Genomic DNA, 20,130 nt, shown 5'->3' on the forward strand with positions numbered 1-20,130 from the left:
ATGCATTGTGCTGTGATTTGCACCGGGAACAGGACTGGTGAACAAAAGTCATTTGTATATTGGCAGGAAAAAAACCAGCTTTGGGGGCTCTGGAGTTATCTGAGTGACTGAGATGTGAAATGGCATATCCCAGAGTTAACCTCAAAGATGTTTTTTTTTTAGGGTCTAATCTCATGTGTATGTGTGTGTTTTCAAATATTACATATTAATGCATATTAATGTTACATACTAATGTATATTTGAGGTTTTTTTATTGGGGCTTTAAGAGAACTTAACTCACTCTGTATACTTGCAAATTCACCTTTCTCTGTTGTGTGCGTTGGAAAGAGTTCTACCCCGAAGTCTACAACACTCCATGTTACCATTGCTCTAAAATCTTCCTTGCCCTTCTGCAGATGGCCTGGTGGATTGCATGGACCCAGACTGCTGCTTGCAGCCACTCTGCCACGTCAATGCGCTGTGCCTGGGCTCCCCAGACCCCCTGGATATCATCCAGGAGACGCAAGCCCCCATCTCCCAGCAGAGCTTGCATTCGTTCTACGATCGGATCAAGTTCCTGATTGGCAAGGACAGCACTCATGTCATCCCAGGAGACAATCCATTTGAAGGAGCGTAAGTGAATTTTGGTTTTGATTCAGTAAGAGGTAAAGCGTAAACCAGGTGGCCGTTTTAAGACATGGGATGGCAGCAGGATGCAGAACATGGAAATTGTCTAAGGGAAGTATGTATCTGAAGAATTTTGTGGCTGATGTAATTCTGCTGGCTGTCTCCTGACCTTCAATGTCCTCCCAGCCAGGAGGACAAGGTGCTTCTTTCCCAACACATATGGGCAGTTGCATCTTTCCTGCCTTCTCTTATTTCAAGGAGTGAAAGCCATCCATTCAGCAGGGGTCTTCTAGTACAAGTGACTGACATTTTCCGGAAGTATCTCGTAAACAGCAATGGCAGACCTTCTTCCATTGGCAGAGCCAAAAGAGAGGGAAACGAAAATGGTATTTACAATCTATAGTGTGACTATTAAGAGACCTCTAAAGAACTGTGTTCAACTCTAGGGCCCCCAACATAAGAAGGACATGGACCTGTTGGAGTGAGTCCAGAGGAGGGCCACAAAGATGATCAGAGGGCTGAAGCACTTGTCCTGTGAAGACAGGCTGAGAGATGGTGGTGTTCAGCCTGGAGAAGAGAAGGCTCCAGGCAGACCTTATAGCAGCCTTCCAGTACCTGAAGGGGGCCTACAAAAAAGCTGGAGAGGGACTTTTTACAAGGGCATGTGACAGGCATGTGATTACAAGGTGATAGGACAAGGGGTAATGGCTTTAAGCTGAAAAAGGGTAGATTTGGAGTAGATATAGAGAAGAAATTCTTCACAGTGAGGGTGGTGAGGCACTGGCACAGGTTGCCCAGAGAAGCTGTGGATGCCCCATCGCTGGAAGTGTTCAATGGCAGGTCGGATGGGATTTAGAGCAACCTGGTCTAGTGGAAGGTGTCCCTGCCCACAGCAGGGGGGTTGGACTAGATGAGCTTTAAGGTCCCTTCAAAGTCAAACTATTCTAAGATTCTATAACTGAAGAAAATCTTACAGTCAAGGGAGGGCTATTACAGTGATTTCCAATATAAACAGTCAACTTGCATATATAGATTGGTTTTAATACTGAGACATTCATTATCACTGCAATTATCATCACGAAACAGGAACTGGCAAAGAAATCACCAAGGTCTCCCTTCAAAATCATCTGCTTATAGCGGGACACCATAATACATACCCTGGGGTGTCAGATTTGTAGATCATTCAGTGTCTGCCCTGAATGTTACCTTTCAGAATTGATGACCCTGAGCCAGGACATGGTTCTCAACACTTAGGTTTGGACTCCATTGAATTCCACCCAATCATTAGTTGCTTACTTTCAACTTTCCCATACACAGCAGTGAATAGGTTGGCGGTGAAAATACACAATCCCTCATGTTTGTGTGGGTATTTATTTCAGTACTTGCATCTCAACAGGCCTCTCAGGCCCTTCTGGGTCTGACCTAATGCTCTTCCATGAAGGGACGTTGCCAGCATCCCTTGGGTACCACCTCACATGTGTCACCATCTCCAGTGGTCTACAGGCTGACCTCAGGCATGAACCATTTAGAAGCACACCAGTGTCAAGGAGTTGGCCTGAAGTGATAGTTTCCCTGATTTGTCTTGCTGCCAAGCCCTTCAGAGTCCAAGAAAGCTGACAACAGAGATTCAGATTAAGGCCAAACACTCATTATGTCGCAAACTGTTGTACTTCGTCAGCATTCTGAAGCCTGCAGGTTCTGGATACTGAACAGTCCAGGCTCTAGACTAAACGTTAGCACAGTGAATTCTCTGCTGTCAGTTCTTGTGATTTGTTGCTGTAAAATCAGGCCTTGGAATATAAAATAGATTATACTCACAATTTCATTTTTCTGATATATTTAGGTTGGAATTCCTCAGCTGAGCTTGCAGTCAGAAGCTTTTCCACAGAGAACTAACTCTGGTATCAGGCCCACGTGTATCTGTTCTGATAAGTAGAGAGTTGTGGTAGACACGTGTCCGTGTTTAATGAACATTTCCATACAACCAAAGAACTATAAGACTCTTCATACATGTGTGATAAAAAAAAAATTGCAGCTTCTCTTTAAAGGCTGCTTGCATTCAGCTGCACACAGAAGTGGGGGGAAATAATGGGAATTTCTCATTTATACAGTGAAATTGCTTCTGGGGGTGCCAGCAGAGGAGCAGCAGAAAGACCATGTCATTTAGGGCCACAGAAACTCCTACAGGAGTTACATGCGTTTCACAGATCTGATGGTAGCTCTCTATGTAGGAAGGCATTGCTAACAATCTGGAGACGTCCTACTAAAGAAAGACTCAAAAGGAGCACCTGCTAGCAGAAATGTTTATCTGGCATATAGATTACTAGAGTGAGGGAACGCAAAGATTCAAATCAATAGGAAGGGGTTTAATGATTGCTTTTCATTAACTAATAAATGGGACTCCTTGTTCCATTTAAGTTAACACGAAGAATTATACGGAGGTAGTGATGATTTGTGAGGTTGCCATTCTTACAATATAAGCATAGGCTGTGTATCAGTAAATATGGTCTGCAGATATGTCACCTCAAGCTGTGGTTGCATTGCATCTCTCAAGTTAAATACCTCGACTCATCACAGGAGTGGTTGCAAGTAACAGTGGAGGACCTCAACAGAAGGTATATTTTCCCCTGAGACACCACCACTGCACACAGTCCAGGCTTATCGGTCTGTTGGGTTGCTAAAAATGCCATTCCTCTTTCAGGATCTTAAAAGACATCGTGCGTTCCTGTTAGTTCTTAAAGATCTATAGATCTGGATAAAGTCAACCATTGCAAGTGTTTTCACAGAATCATAGAATGTTTCGGGTTGGAAGGGACCCCTAGAGGTCTTCTAGTCCAACCCCCCTGCAGTGAGCAGGGACACCGGTAACTTATCTGCTTACTTGGCTTCTCTTTGTGGTTTCAGTTGTCTGTTTTCACCACCTAGAAAGCTGAACTTTTAAACAGCTGTCTCTTGTCACCCTGGCAAGGGCTGGGACCATCTGGGACCCACTTAGTCTGGGCAGATGAGACTGCGTCTATTTGTACATGTGGATTATGCCCTTCCTTCAGTAGCATTCTCACTGTTTGAATCTCCTCCAGTTGCTTTTACAACAGACAGTTGATAATATCTCTCTTATCCATGGAGCTGCTCAGTGTCTCCGTGAAGACCACAGCAGCAGCTGGGGACAAGATGAACCATCTTCATCTCTCCTTCCAGCTCCTGGCTCAATAGCTTGTCCGACAGGAGGGAGGGCAAGAAATCTTTTTGTTCTGATGGAGGACTCCAGCATCCTGCCTTAGGACAACCCTCTCCCTTCCATTACTGCTGCTGTGATTCATGAAATTGTCTCCTTCTTGCTGTAGATCAGGACTGTGGATTGACTGTAGATTGGGCATGGGAAGCCCTACATCCTTCTGTGTTAGTGCCATCATCCTCACAGGGTACGATTGGAGTTGGATCCATGCCACTTGCTGTGAGCAGTCCCATAAATGGGCAACCCAGAGGTGAGGTGGACCTCTGTGTCCTGCGTGTCTGATGTCCTGTGGAGACACCTATGGCACAGGTACACTGACCATTCAGGTCAGGAACCACAACCTACTCCTCAGGGCTTTACCAGGTCATGGCTGGCTGATCCCCACCCCTGGGGGAACCACAGGACATTTGCATTCCTGAGTGGCCTATGCAGAGTGGCAGGAGGGTGAAGGAGATGGCTGAGTATCTATGCAATATATTCCTTGGGCTTCAGAAACACAGCTTAGCTACCCTTTAGTGAGAACAGCAGTGCAGATCACCTAATGGATACAAATAAATGAATGCTTCGTGACAGCTAGCCTTTGAGTGAATTTATTATTGAATTACACTCCAGCTTTTTAAGAACAAGCTGAGCTGACAAGCTCTCTCACCACTGCAGAAGAGAAAGAAAGACAATGATAAATTACCCTGATGGATAAAGGTAAAGACCTCATGTCCTCCAAAATACCAGCAATTATATATTATTCATGTTTGGGAAGAAAAAATAATCATTGCCCATATTGAAATGAGTGTTTATGATGATAAAGCAAGTAGCTAAATTAAATTCTGAATGCACAGAATGTCTTTTCACATCATTTTGATGAACAGATAACAAGTACTCTTCTGCTACTTGATCGTTCTTGTATTGATTTTGAAACCACTTACTCTTGCTGTTTGCTTTGTATTTTTAAGCCGTTCTTAGTTGTCCATCACCATAAGGAGCAGCACAAGATGCAGTGGTGTCAGGTTGTTGACTTTCAAGTAGGACACCTGATATATTTGTTCTCTCTTGAGGGACAGTGTCAGAAAATTGCAAGAACAGGCTAAAGTCCTGATCCACGGAGTCTTTTATGGTAAATGTTGGCATAGGATTAAAGTACCTCAGAAAACCATGTGCAGAATTGCCATTTTTTTTAAAGAATATTTAAAAATTAATCAGGTGATTTTTAAGTAGGTGTGGTTTATACCCTTTTTTGGGGGACAAGTTATATATATATCTACTTGCTGCCAACAGTGTTAACCCATCCCAGTTACATGGGCAGCTAGAAATAATCAGCTGAGTTATAAAGACACATCAGAGAGCTGGATCTGGTATCAGCTGCAAGAGTGGTCCCTTATTGCCCTCAGGCCAGAAGTCCAAGGAGAAAAAGTAGTAAGTTTTCGTGGTTTAAAATTCTGATCAGAATTAAATTTGCACATTTCTTTTTCCACTACTGAGTGACACCTGTAAACATGTCACCTCCACCTCCCTGTGTCCCCACTGTGTGCCGGTCTGTACAACGTACCTTACTGACCCAGCTGGGGAGGGTTGCACAAGCACTGTTAGATGCTAAGATAGACAGGTATGCTATAAATACATGTGTGCACTATTTTACTCTAAACAAATCAATGGATGTGTTTTATGGTCACTGCATCAATCCCAAACCCTATCAAAACCAAAATTGTGAGTATTGACCATGGCCCAGGCATGACTGAGAGAATAGGGGAAGATCAAAATGGCTTTCAAAATGTTTCAGTAGTCCCTCTGGTTCAGTTCTGAGTGATTTCAAAGAATATTATGATGGTATCTTAGTATCCTTGAAGGAAGACTTTCAAAGCATCTTTTCTTTTTCTTTCACCCATTTCTTCCCACATCTGGAGGACCTCATGTTCACCCCAGCAGATCTTCCTGAGCTTCCTTCACAGGGAAACCAAGTATTTTCTGTGCTTTTTCCTCAAGAAAAGTGTGATTTTGATACAGTGAAGTAAGAAATGCTTCTTTTCTAGACAAAGACAAAGTTAGGAATCAAAAAACCCAAACTGATCAGGTGTGGCTTTCTGCTGATGATTTCTCCTGAGATGGCTGGTCCAGCCCATGGCTCTGGCCAGGCTCCAGCGGGATGCAGCTCCATTGAGCTGGCAGGGAAATGCCATGGGTTGGATGCACCCACTGAACTGCAGGCATCCTGGGGGCGATGCAGGAGCTCGTGGAGCACAGCAGCTCTGCAGGTTAGGACAGCTTTGAAAGATAAACACTGCATCTGTTTAAGACTGTGTCATGGATATTAGACACGACCAGCATTCCTGAGGGTGAGCACTCATGGCACAGCACAGGACCTACATTGATGAGAACGGGGTCATATTTTTCCATATTTCAAACCAGGCTAACACAGTACCTCCTCAAACCCTTACCTTCCCAGCATTACTGTCTTCCAAAGGCATCATTCTGCTTTTCGTGCTTTCTGCTGAAATAAATACTTACTAGGCACAAATCATAGTTTTTTGAAATGTAGGAGAATTTTCAAAGACTTAGGGTTTTTTATTTTGGTAATTATTCCTTTTAAGCACAGGAAAGCATACTTTTAAAACTTTCCTTTTCAGTGTACAGGCATATTTATAAGGCTTATCCATATGCCTTCTCAATGTTTGCCTTTTTCCTTTGATTTTAAATGATATAGTATGACATTATTTCAGTGTAAAGTGATTTTGAGTTGCACATGGCACTGTTTGCATGTAATAAACTAAAGCAATACATGCAGCTTACTTCCACTTTGTGGAATTTGTACCCACAGGACTCTGTGAAAGCAACGTTCCTATCCATTTTTATTTTTATTTCCGTAACATAGATAGTGTAATCATAATGTAATTATATTCCCCTTTCACAAATGGGCAGTAGAAGGAAGTCCTGTGTACAGTCATTAGAGAAACCGGGGTGCAGTTTTTAAGAAATATTAAAAAAAACCCACTGAATATTTATTACCAAGCACAAATTCTCGAGCAGGATCTTCCTAGTGTGATTTGGGCGTGCTTCCCAGATCAGGCAAGGCGGCTGATATAAATTCTGCACCATCCTGTCCCTGGGATTGAAAGGTCTCAGGTGATACCTGTGTACCTAGGAGCTCTGGGAGCGTGCAGAAAGCAAAACTCGAGCCTTGAAAACTCCCAAGCAGAAAAACAAAACTAATGAGTTATGTACCTCCTGGATTACACAGGTGCTGACGTGCACGTTTGGGTTTAGGAGTTTAAAGTACGGTATAGGTGCTGATGTATTCTCTTGGAGCTGGCACAAAGATATTTGATTAATATTTATTCGATATTCAAGGTACATTCCTCTGAAAGAAGAGCAGCCCACGTGCCCGTTGTTTTATATTACTCCTTGACAGACATGTCTGGCATGGTAACTTCAAGCTGAGTCAGTAGCTCCATTTAGTACAATAACATCACTGGAAACTGCATGTGCTGTTCACTGGAGAGATTTGGTTATTTCATGACTGCATAAGGCTTCTTCAAATGACTCACTGTTGTAATGATTCTCACGTGGGACCCTGGCATGTTCATCCTGCTAAAAGCTGGAGCTTGCTGCCCCAAGCCCTTTGCTGCGTCGCCTCTGCAGTGGTTTGCTGACCCCAGACCAGACTGGACAGCTTGAGCACCCTGTGGCCAGCTTAGCTTAAAATGTCCTTTCCCACTTAAAACTGTGGGAGACACTGGTGTGAGCTGATCCTGTTGGCTTTGCACTGATGGGGTAAAGTTCTGCCTCTCCAGATCAGCTTTGGGGCAGTCACCTCTAGCTGGTGGATGCTAACAGTTGAGTCCAAGTACAGTTTCCCACCATTGCAATATATCAGGAAGAGCCTGGCCTTTGAGTGTGACATTTGCTTGCTAAATTGGTTAAAGCCTCCTACATAAAAAAGCAGTTTAAAAATCCCAATCATAAAATCTTATATATTTTATGGAACCATTTTTTTTCCTAATTCCTTTGGATCATTACAAAGCTATCAGACAGCTTATATATAGTTAAAGAACTTTCACTATGATCATCAAAAAGAGAACTCATTTTATAATTAACTGGAAATAATGTATTTTTCCTTCTGTTCTGCTCAATTTTGCTTTCATGGTGCCTCAAATTCAACGGAAGGAATTGCTTTTATTTTGAGTCTTTCTGCAGAGCTGAACTGGTAAGTTCTTCAGACATTTTTTGCGAAGAACTTGACGTGAATACATTATTCATCTCCGAAAGTTATTGCACCATAAAGTCTTTACCCCTCCTAGAAATAATGGTTATAGGATCACTTCTGAAAAATTATGAAATGAGCATAATTCAGTGTTAGGTGGAAAAATTCTCTTGCACCTTATGAGATACTGAATGCCTGACTTGGATTTTACAGACCTGAAAAAGCAGGACTGTGATTCTGTTTCTTTGAGATCTCGTCCAAAGCGAGAGAGCGTTTCTTTGGTTGTACTGGAGTAAAGGAGATGATCGCCAACTTTTAAAGCATTACTTAGTCAACCACACCGTGGATAAAAGGATTCTTCACTGAGACTTCGCAGTAAAGCACAGCCCAACTTTATCATGCATTGCATTTCCTATAAAACTCTGTTCTAAAACGCTTTCACTTAAATAGTATAAATGGAGCCAATTTTATAATTTCGGAGACCAGCAGTAGTGTCTTTCCCTCTTTATCTCCTATTTGCTGAGCAGCCTCCCTGCATCCCCTGTCCTCCCACTGTCCCATTATAACTCAACTGAGAAATCTCAGGATGCAAAACCGATGAGTCAATGAGCCGTAGCGACCCAAGATGTTTTGGATGGCAGAAGCGGCGTCTCTTTCCAACAGTGGCCAGATTGCTTGGCAGATTGGAGAGGAAGATTGTGCTTTCATAAAGAGAAAAGGAACACATCGAGTAGGTGAATAAGGTTCAAATCTTGGGAGAAGTTTTCGAAGCAATTAGAGCCTGAGTCTTTCAGGAACAGAGCCAGCAGGGAACTGTTTTGAGAGCCATGATCATTTGATCATGGGTTTTCTAGAAGTGGTAGGTAGTCCTCAGATGATGCTACGTTTTGTTACTAAACTGTGGTGCAATAAAGATGCTGCCTTTTCCTTTTAGAGGAGCCACCACTAGCAGTCACTAATATTGCTAACAAAGGTGATGCCAAACGAGGTTTTTGAGAACTATCAGTTTGTAAGTGTTCACGGAGCAGAATGCAGGCAGATACCTGCAGAGCTTGAGAAACCGGACAACAGCTGGTCACAAAACCAATCCTGCACATGAATACTAAAAATATCAGATGAAGAAGACCCGCTGTTTTGATACTGTCAGGTTAGACTCTAAAGAGACAACAAGAATAAAAATCTGCATCGAGAGGTATTATTGTAAATCTTGATTAATAAGCGCTTTCCGCTGTACTTCAGATACCAGCTTCACTAGCCACATCTGTAAAACTGTTGCTTTTTCTCCTGTCCTTCTTAAGACAATTTAAGTAATGGGTTTTCATCGAAGCATTTAGTTCTGTTGGCTTTCCTGTGTGTTTTGTAGAATACCTAGAAGACTGTAGAAGGTTTCTTGCAAAAGGTTAGCAGTTAAGGACCATCCCCACATTAAGAATCATCAGCATCTCCTGACCCTTCAGTGATGGCATCTTATAAATAGCTTCACTGAGTGGGTTAAACAAACAGAACAGACACTATTTCTTGCTGCAAACAACTTAGAATTGACTTTCTTTTATTGAGCCTGGTCAGAGCTCTTATCAACTCTGCTCTTCATCATCCACTCTTCTCCTGGGTCTCACACTCCGTCAGCTGCTCAGAAAGTTGAGTGGCAGGATCTGCTGCAAACCATGTCTGTTGGTGTCACTTTAGCAAGGTCCCCATTTGGGACTTGGTCGAATGTCAGCACATTTAGTCCCTTTGTCAGACTGACACTGACATTCTGGTGCTGCCCTTAGTGGAGAGCTTCTCTGCTGAGCCTAGTTAACAATTTGTATCCCAGCTGCCCAACACATGCCAAACCCTTTCAGAAACTCACTTGTGCTATCTGTGGTGGTGTGGAGGTCTTTTTAGATGACGACTCTTTAATTTTCACTTTTTTCGTATAAGTGTGCCTTTCTTCTTTAACAAGGATAAAAAAAACTCAGATGGCAGCTAAAATCAGTAGGTGGGTTTCCAGTTTAAGTTTTTCCTACAGCGAAACAGAACTGGAGAAGCCAGACAGGGATTGACTCATTTCAAGGGAAAACTATCAGGAGTTTTCTCTGTGCAGTTAGGAGGCAAGTGGGCAAGGCTTTTTTTTTGCAGACAGCTTTTGAGAGAAATACTGCCACGAGCAATGAACTTGAAGGTCTGTGTGTTGTGCTGTTCCCACTCCTTTCGTCCTTCATCTGCCGGCTCAGGCGTTTTCTCTGTGACCATGGGTTTGATCATGATGCCCTTCGCTTTTACCTGGCATTCTACCAATGTTCCTATCTGTCCTAGTACTAGACTGCCTTGAGCTTGTTTAACCTGAGACAGGTGCATTCAGCCCAAATGGACGAGGTACATTTTGCTGCATCATGTGCTATTAGCAAGCAAAAGCAGCTAAAGCCATGAGACCATGTTTGTAACAAATGACTGTATTTATGGGCACTTATCAGCAAGGTGTCTGAGCATGTCATAGTGCCATGAGAATTTAAAAATCCCTATGCAAGGGATTAGCAGATTACTACAATTATCCTCCTAATGTATCTGCAAGGAGGAAGGGATGTGCCTCAACTGTTATTTTGCAGGTTGAGTACAAAGACACATACAGACTAGATGCCATGACCAGTATCACACAGAAAGTCTGTAGCAGAGGAAGAAACACAACTGCAATCACCTAATTTCATTAATAACGTTCTTCCCAATGAGTAATAACTTTCTAGATTTTTCACTCTATGGTGCTCGGTTGAAGTTTCATCCAGGGCAGAAGGATAAATCCCATATATATATATATACACCAATAAAATATGGAAGTGGTAAGGTAAGTAAAATGAAGAGATTTGTAATAGCAAATTAAAATATTTGTTATGAAAAACTTGGCTGAGGGTAGCTTAGCAGTCATGATAACCATCTCCATACATCTGAAACCTTTAAAGGAGAAGGCACATTGAGTTATGGTGGAAATATTTTGAGGAGCTGCAGAAATTCATTGGGATGAGATTTCCCATGGCGCCTATCCTCAGTCAAGGAAAGAATGTACATTTCTTGCAGCGAAAGGGGATTTAGGATGCATGAAATTTTCTTTTCCTGATGAAAAATGTGTAGCAAAAGCAGTATTTTTGTCTATTTCCCAATGCCAAGCACAGTGTCAGCAGAAACCATCTGTGAGTAAGAAGTATTGGAAAGACCAATGTCTAAGTTATGACACATTGGATCAGAGTCAGTATTAAAGACAAATCTTTAATGTGCTCCCATAACGTGAAATGGCTTTTTGAGAATTTACTTTTCTGGCTTCTGTTCTAAAGCTGGTTTTGTCTGCTTGAATTTTGTTGACAGCCTGTCAAACTTTCTTTATATCTGAGCAATGGGAAAGTAAAGGCATCGGCACACCCCTGTCTGTTTTGCCACCATGGCCCAGATCTTACCAAGAAGACTTAATTTAATTTTCTAGGAAATAAAGAATGACTTCACAAAGCGATGGTGGAAAATTGTCTGATATGCCATCTGGCATTCTAGATAACATTTCAGCAATGGTTTGGTGTTTCAGGGGAGCTTTTGTAGACAAATTAAAAAAAAAAAGTCTAATTAAAGAAGAAGAAAAAAAGCAGACTGCTGTTCATTGTAAAATAAGAATCCATGCAGCCTGATGTAAATGTAAAGAAAGAAAGAAACAAACAAACAAAAAAGCCAGAAAACAGAGGCAATAAGTGGAATCTGTTAATAATTCAATGGGAAGATGAGGCTCCAGCTACAAGAAATTCCATTTTGTTCATCTGCAGAAAACACTCTGAACTGGCAGGCCTAGCCTAATGGAATAAATCTCTTCTATTAACATGAGAGATAATTTTATGTAAATATATTGGGAGACCTTCTAGCGGAGCTGAATGTCTTAGCAGTACCACTTAACTTGTTTGTAGTGTAATTGCATTTAGACCAAGGTCTTCTGAAGGAAATGGCTGACTAAATTAGCATTAACCAGGTTCCTGGGGGGGCTCGGTGTGTTGTGGGTAGTCGATCTTGCCTCCAGAAAGGACGTGTTGACACTGGAGAAGCCAGCTGCTTCCAACGCATTGCATTAACCGTTTTTCCCAAGTGGGGCAAATTTTGTCACCTAGGGAAGGAGAAGATTTGAGACTCTAATCAGGCAGAGTCTGGGCTTTGGTTTTCCTCCAGTTTCCATCCCTCCCGCTTTTAACTGAATTCAGATATGTGCATGTTGCTCCAGCTTCTTTTTACCACTGTGGTTTGGGAAAGATGTCCCCTTTGTGGGAAGATCTTTCCTTATAGCACGTAAATAAAGCTGTTGTTATAGTCCTCTGGAGGATGGTGGATGCATCTGGGCTTGCTGACAAGCTGCTTCTCCGAGAAGAGATGCCAGCCTTGATCTGAGTTAGCGAGCACGTAGATGTCCTAACGGAGTTGCAGTGCAGTGCTGCAAAGCATCGTCTAGAACGGGAAGCGAGTCTTTTCCTGGAAGGTGGGAGTTCGAATGCATTTGTTACAGCTGCCAAGGCAGGAGGAAGCTCTTTCTTTGTCCATGTTGTGCTGGTGCTTGTTATTGAAGAAATAGTTGTCAGTGATATGTAATGGACCAGATGTTTGCTGATACAAAGCATATCCCCTCGTTAACATGAGCTGAGGATCTAGGCCAATGCGCTTGCAATATTACTTAGAAGTTTGCAACTGCCTGGACATGTGTTTTATGTAGGACAGCAGAAGAGACACCTGCAACATGTTGCATTTTTTCCCTTGGTTGCTTTTAACTCTTGGAAGGAAGAAATGACAGGTGGAAGTATTCTTTTTAAGTTCACAACATTGTATGATCTTGTCTCTCAAGTATTTTAAAACATTCATAGTCCCAGTGCTGGTTTGAATATGTTACCAGTAATTCAGAACACTGAGTCCCTCATGCTCAGGTCTTAGTCTTCAAGCAACAGTCTGTAGTGATCCCTTGCCTTTCACAAAACATGCAGCCATTTGATGAGAAGCTGGGAGAAGACAGTTTCAAACCCTCAGGTCTCTCTAAAGGATGGAAAAGGAGACGGGGCAGGGTGGAGGGGATCATGGAAAAATCTGGGAGAAGGCCTCGCTTCTGCTCTTAGCTTAGACATGTGATTAGACATACTCTCTTCATGCAAAATTGCACTAGAGTTGGTGACCTGTTGACTTCAGTGAGGTTAGTTCAAGCACTGGCATTTTTCCAAGCATATTCCATGGCATCACGATCCTTTGAGTTATGCTTTGCCTGCCTGTTAGAGAGTGATGTGCATAATATTGTACTGGAATATTATTTTTAAAGTGTTGTATATGAAAAGCTGAATTAGAGCCTTCAATGGGAGAAGCAACAGAAATATGAAGAATATTATTAGCTCCAGAGCTGGGTTCAAGTCTTTTCCAACATGACTTCTAACAAGTCAGTGATGATATATCAGAGTAAACTCAGTGACAGACAAATCATTTCCATTATCTCACTTTCCTGTGGGCTGTTCCAAAACTGTCTATGAATCCAGTCACATTTTAGATTGCCAACACATTCTGGTAACGCTTCGAGAATTTTTGTTAATATTGGAGCTCTCCATTTAGATCAGTAGGAGTTTTGTTCAAGACTCCCTGACAAATGGTCTATTTTCTGTACTGTGGAATATACAAATAGTGCAGCCCTTACTAAATAGAAATTGTACTTTATCTCCTTGTACCAGATTTTTAGGTGGACTGTAAGAAAATAACTTGATCTTTCCCTGATGATCCATGTTTATGAAATCATCTTTACAAAACGTTGCAGATATCATCCTTTGCCTCAGTGAACCAGTAAAGCGACATTTCTCCGTTGAAGTGAGCAGATAGCAAGTGCAGCTGGGATGATTTACTCCAGCTGAGATCTGGTCCTGCACCTGTAGAAACATTGGCTTTCAATCTCTGCTCTCCAGCAGGACAGCAGTTAGGAAAATCACTCACTGGGTCACGTTAGCACACTGACACCACAATTTGCTGTTGCTGCTCAGAAAAATAGTTACCTTCAGCCAAAAATTGGGTTCAGACACTCTCACAGACATGTGATGCTTTGTCTTTATAGGAAGCCTCTAAGGTAGAGGCGTAGTAATGACTTAGAGGTCTGGAAACAGACTTTGGAATAAGAACCTAGAAAATCTGTCTTTGGCTTTACTGCAGATTTTCTGACTGACCTTGGGCAACTGAAAATTACTCTGTGCTTTATTTCCTCTCTCTGTAAAATACCTATCTTGCAGTATTAATCAATGTTTGTAAAGATCCTTGAAATCCTTAGACAAAAGAGCACATTACAGAGCATAGAGTAATTGGAAGAGATGTAGCCTATAAAATAGTGCAATCTACCAAACTTGGAAAGAAAAGATGGGAAGAAAAAGCCCAAACCTGTTAACATGCTGAGTACCCTGAGCATTTTGTAGGGAAGCTATCTGAACCTAGCAAATTTTCTGTCATCGTTTTCCCAAGCGTGGAAGAAATGAGCCGTCAAGCCTCGGTCAGGGTGCTGCTTTGGCTTTTGTGCCTTAAATATGGCCGTGCAATGCTTGGTGGGTTTCTGTTCTCTCTGATTCTAAAATGTGTTTTGCCCTTAATTAGGGCAACGTTGTCAAGACACTGTGAAACTTGATCATAGCAAATTCCAATGTGATGTTGCAAACCCTACAGAAGTCCATAGTTAATGAAGTATATGCTGCAGCAGTTGCTTTTCAAGACTAGGATAAAACTAAACCTCCTTTTAGGTATTGAATGTTCTTACGCAACTCCTGAGAAAGTCTTCAAGAGCAGCATCCCACCGTCAAGACACACAGCATGGCCCCCAGCTTTCCAGGACATAAAGGCCTGGGCTTTCTAATCCATAGGATTCCCAGCCACAGAAGTAGCGGAAAAACCTGAATTTGTCAAAAAGTTACTATTTCTTATATTTTTTCTCCTTCTTGCAGACACGCATGTGTGATCCGAGGCCAGGTGATGACGGCAGATGGGACCCCTCTAGTTGGAGTGAACATCAGCTTTGTCAACAATCCTCTTTTTGGATACACAATCAGCAGACAGGATGGCAGGTAGATGTCTTTATATATATACAGTGTTTAAGCAGAAGTTATGGCATTATTACCATCAACCCTAAAGAGAAACTCTTTCTGAGAGCATGTTTACTGTTGATGTATTTTGAAGATGTTGATGCATTATTGTTAATTCTTATGGGGCTACATCTGGCTGGTGACCGGTCACCAGTGGTCTTCCTCAGGGTTCCATTATAGGGCCAGTCCCGTTCAATATATTTATCAGTGATCTGGATGCAGGAGTTGAATGCACCATTAGCAAGTTTTCTGTTGATACCAAACTGGGAGGTGCTGTTGACTCTCTGGAGGGACAAGAGGCCTTGCAGTGGGATCTAGGTAGATTGGAGCATTGGACCATGATTAATGGGATGAAATTTAACAAGTCCAAATGCCGAATTCTGCACCTAGGACATTGTAACGTTGGGCACAAGTATAAACTGGGAGGGGAGTGGCTGGAGAGCAGCCCTGCAGAAAGGGATCTGGGGGTGCTGGTAGACAGCAGGCTCAATGTGAGCCGGCAGCATGCCCTGGCAGCCAAGAGGGCACCCCACACCCTGGGGTGCACCAAACATGGCATAACCAGCTGGTCAAAAGAGGTGATTACCCCGCTGTATTCAGCACTGCTGCGGCTTCACCTTGAGTACTGAGTGCAGTGCTGGGCCCCACCACTTCAGGATGCAAAGGTCCTTGAATGCTTCCAGAGGAGGGCAACAAAACTGGTGAAAGGGCTAGAAGAAACGTCCAGTGAGGAGCAGCTGAGGACTTTGGGTTTGTCTAGTTTGGAGAGAGGGAGGCTGAGGGCTGACCTCATCACTCTCTGCAGCTTCCTGAGGAGGTGAAGTGGAGAGGGAGGTGCTGATCTCTTCTCCCTGGTATCCAGTGATAGGACACGTGAGAATGGTTCAAAGCTGCCCCAGGGGAGGTTTAGACTGGACATCAGGAAGCATTTCTTCACCGAGAGGGTGGTCAAACACTGGAACAGGCTTCCTAGAGAGGTGGTTGATGAAAGCCTGTCAGTGTTTGAGAGGCATTCGGACAATGCCCTTAACAACATAGAATCATAGAACCGTTTAGGTTGGAAAAGATCTTTAAGATCATCAAGTCCAACCGTTAACCTCACACTACCATCATACTTTAATTTGGTCAGCCCTGAACTGGGCAGGCAGCTGGACTAGATGATCCTTGTAGGTCCCTCCCAACTGAAAATATTCTATTCTATTCTATTCTATTCTATTCTATTCTATCCTATTCTATTCTTATGATTTATTAACTTTGTGATATCACCTGTTAATCTTTAGCCAACAATTGGGCAGTGCAGTGCCCATGCATGTAAAGAAAAGATGCCTCCTGCTCCCAACAGCTCTATTCTTGATAATTCATGTTGAAATGATTAGGAAGAAGTCATTAAGATTATGGTCATGTTAGAGGCAAGTGCTTAAATCTGAGCAATCACGCTCAGCCAAAACAAAAGCATTGCAAATTGGGAAAGTCTTTCATCTTATCTTTTCTCTGTCAGTGCTAATTGGCTCCCTTTCTTTTAAGAACAAAAATGAGACATAAGGGGTTCCAGCTGCACATGCTCTATGTATTGACTACTAACCACTAGCACTTGGGAGAGGATTTATAGATTTTAGCACCTCTCCAATCCACGACTTTCATTAAAGGTTTGACTTGGCCAGAGAAGCTGATAGAATTATAATGAAAGAGAGGAACATGTGCGAGCAACGTGTGCTTCATGCTGCCTTGTTCATGCTTAGGAGGGTTTGCACCTATTGTTGCACTGGTGGTGACTGGGAGGCTTTCTGACTGATGCTCCATCTCTTGGACAACATGACAATAAGATCTGGATAACAAAGAGGCATCCCAAGCAAACCAGTGGTCTCCTTTGGAAAAGGACGGCTCTGGAGCTGGTGCCTTTGTATTGCCCGTAGCTTAGGCATTGCTGCAAAAAGGAGAGCGTTGCACATTTATGCCATGAGTATCGCTGTCAACCTTACTGAACCTCCCTTGTGTGAAAGTGAGATCCAAACTGCGCTCTCAAGATCAGATTGCTGCGTATAGACCAGCACAAAATCTGTGTCTGTTAGAACAGATAAATATGCCTGCAAAATTCCTGGACAATAATGCCTTCCATAGCCTTTTTTTCATCTGTTTCCTTGTCCTACATACAACACCCAACTACCATGTGTAATCTTTCATTTAGATGGCAGGTACTTTGAGGAAGGGACCATCTCTTTGCTCCCCAGTTGTGCTGTACCTAGCACAGAGAGCCTTAGCTTCACCTCTAGGCAGCAAACGTACCAGTGAGCTAAAAAGGATCCGAGCATGGAGGTGAGGATTATCCCAGCCGTGGACCTTTGCCATATCTGAGTAACTATGTATAATTTCCAATTCCCAGGTGGTGAAAGGCAACTTCCCCCTGCTATAAGCCACCTCCTGCTGTTACTTCAAGCCAGGGATATTCCTTTCACACCTTGTCCTTCCCAACCTCCAGCTGGGTAGTGAACCCAGGGCAAAAAGCAATGCAGATGGAGCATCAGTATGCTCCACCAATCTTCAGTAGACTGCTGGTTCCTCAGGGCCTCCTGCCAGCCTCCAGAAGTTAAATTAGTTTCAAGGAGCTCAGTGCTGCAGTTTGCTGACTCAGACCCCAGCAGATACTCAGCTCCAAATGATAGAAATGCCCAAGAACAGCTGTCTGCAACAAGGGAATCTGTGACCAAGTGGGATCCATCCTGAAGCTGGGATTTCTGTCCGCAGCTGCTGGTGGTCAGCCTAACCCCAGACTGCGCGGGGTCAGTTCTTCTGGTTTTACTTTCTTCACCATCCTCTCAAATCAAGCTGCTTCTGCAGAAACCTTGCGCAGGTCTGGTGCACCACTGACGTTCAATAAATTGTCCAGCTGCAGTGGAGAGTCTCATGAGTCATAGAAATGCCTTCCAAAACTGTCTGAGGCGTACACGCAGATGTTTTCTCAAGTGAATGGGCACAGCAGTGCATCTGTGTACTCTGGAGGTAATAAGAGGACCCGTGGAAGCCCTTCTTCTAAAGAACACCAGAATCCAGCGACTTCCTCAGTGGTGAGGTCTTCCAAAAACTACCTTGAAGTATTTAAGAGCATTCAGACTAAATCTGTCAGGGCAGAAAATGATGGCAGACATCCCTTATTTCCAATCCTAGCCTCACTGCTGATTTAGTGGGTAGCATTAGATGCATCTCTTAACCTTCCTAGGCCAGCCAACCAGCCTGTGAAAAGGAGATAACATTTACTTGCCTTCCTTACTGACTGGTAGAGCATTTATTAAATACTACTTGTAAAGAACTTTCAAAATCACGTACAGAATTATTGCTCTTACAGTCTCTATTCTGTGTTTTGATGGTTTCCAGTAATTTCCTGAATAGAGTGTGACTCTTCCCAACAGCTTTTTCACAGCGCAGTTTTCATGGGATTGAGTCACTTCGGTTTAAGATGTTGATGCTCTTAAGCAAGAATTAGCTTCTCTGGTACTACAGTAGCAGGCTGCATGATGCATTCCCAGTCCCTAGCAGTGCATATGGGATCATCTGGATCATCTTCAGTGTCATTCTGAGTTTGGAGAAAAAATGGGAGCACGCGTGCAAGCAGTTACCTTGTTCCAGGGGTTATGAGATAACTGCATAAAACTCACTGGCTTTATTATTTGGTATATTCACCATAGATATATATTTTTTTTTGAAAACGTGCACTGAGTTGCCTTAAATTGATTTAGCAAATCAGTTTACTGATAGCAGGGCAATAACTGTGTTTTTAAAGTAAGGGAGTTTAAAGACAGAATTGCATCAGTTTAGCTAGATTGGTTCCTAAGCTGATTTTGTTGCTTTGGGTTTGGTTTGTTGGGGTTTTATTTTTTGGCATGGCCAAGTTTCGAAATGAGTATTATAAGTGAAATTTCAGTTTTAAAATTACAGTGAACTGAATTTTTCACCCCTGTAAGTGGGTTGACTGCACTCCAGGTCTCTTCAAGTAGGTTTCACTCCTATTACCGTACTCAGATACAGCCTCTAACAGTGAAATCCTGGTCCTATCTAAGTCGCATTACTTAGTCTGAGCAAAACTCTTTGATAACTTCGAGGCTTCCTTGTCTTTTTAGCCTAATTATCATGACACAGACTTTTTTCAGATAACAAGGCATGAAGGCAAAATGACAGCTCTCAAACCACTCTATTGTATGCAGGATTGCTCTGTAAAGCAAAGTTAATAGATGGAGCGAAGTATTGGTACTGGATTGTAAGCCACGTTTTTAAATAAAGCCTTATATTTGATTAAACTGGCAGTTTATAGAGGCTGTAAGTCCTCGCCATCCATGGTTATGGGCACGGTGTTAATAGAACAGCAGGGAAGTCTCCAGACTTTTTCAGGACCGTGTACCTGCCATCGCATCCAGCGGCTTGGGCACAGCTCTTCCAGAGCAATAGACTTTCATAGCAAAGAGATGAGAAAGGGCTACACTTTTCTGTGGGTTGGGGGTTTTTTTGAGCCTGCTTTGTGGATAAATAGAGAATTTCATCCTTTGCCCTGTCTCTCCAGAGTCTTTTAAGAAAAACAGAACGATATGACTGTACAAGTATGATTTTTTTCAGAGTGATAAAAAAGACATCAGAGATCAGCAGCAAAACCAGAAATAAAATTATCTCATTCCTTCAATCCCAAGACAGTTTTGCTCTTGTTAAATTTAATTTCACTAAAGGGAAGCTGGGAGGAAGGTGTTTTCAGTTTGGGTTTTTCTGTTTGGTTTTGGCTTTAGCTTTTGTTCAGTTCATCAAGGTAACTTCAAAGCTGCATGCTGTGACTCCAGGAAAAACAGCTCAGGAGCAACAGTGCCTGCTAAAAAATACTGCCCGTCTCTGTTTTCACAGCTGCCGGAGCCTGACGTGGAGGTGGTGCTTTCCCTGCTGCATCCTGTTTTGGGGATGCAGGAGAGGCAAAGATATTTCCCCCCAGCAGGTTACCATCCCTGACCCGGGCTCAATGAAGCCAAGAACCACGCGCAAAG

At 42.8% G+C, this 20,130-nt stretch overlaps 1 protein-coding gene across 1 annotated transcript in view; it reads left to right on the plus strand.

Moving 5' to 3' along the window:
- TENM4 (teneurin transmembrane protein 4) overlaps nucleotides 1–20,130 on the plus strand; it is a 357,308-nt gene that overhangs the window by 259,415 nt on the left and 77,763 nt on the right. Inside the window, exons 15-16 of the mRNA XM_009637125.2 lie at nucleotides 396–612; nucleotides 14,978–15,097. Of these exons, the coding sequence (XP_009635420.1) occupies nucleotides 396–612; nucleotides 14,978–15,097 (337 nt within the window). The remainder of the gene's footprint in view (nucleotides 1–395; nucleotides 613–14,977; nucleotides 15,098–20,130) is intronic.

The sequence above is a fragment of the Egretta garzetta genome, unplaced genomic scaffold, assembly GCF_000687185.1.
Source record: "Egretta garzetta isolate BGI_Z169 unplaced genomic scaffold, ASM68718v1 scaffold323, whole genome shotgun sequence".
NCBI lineage: Eukaryota > Metazoa > Chordata > Aves > Pelecaniformes > Ardeidae > Egretta > Egretta garzetta.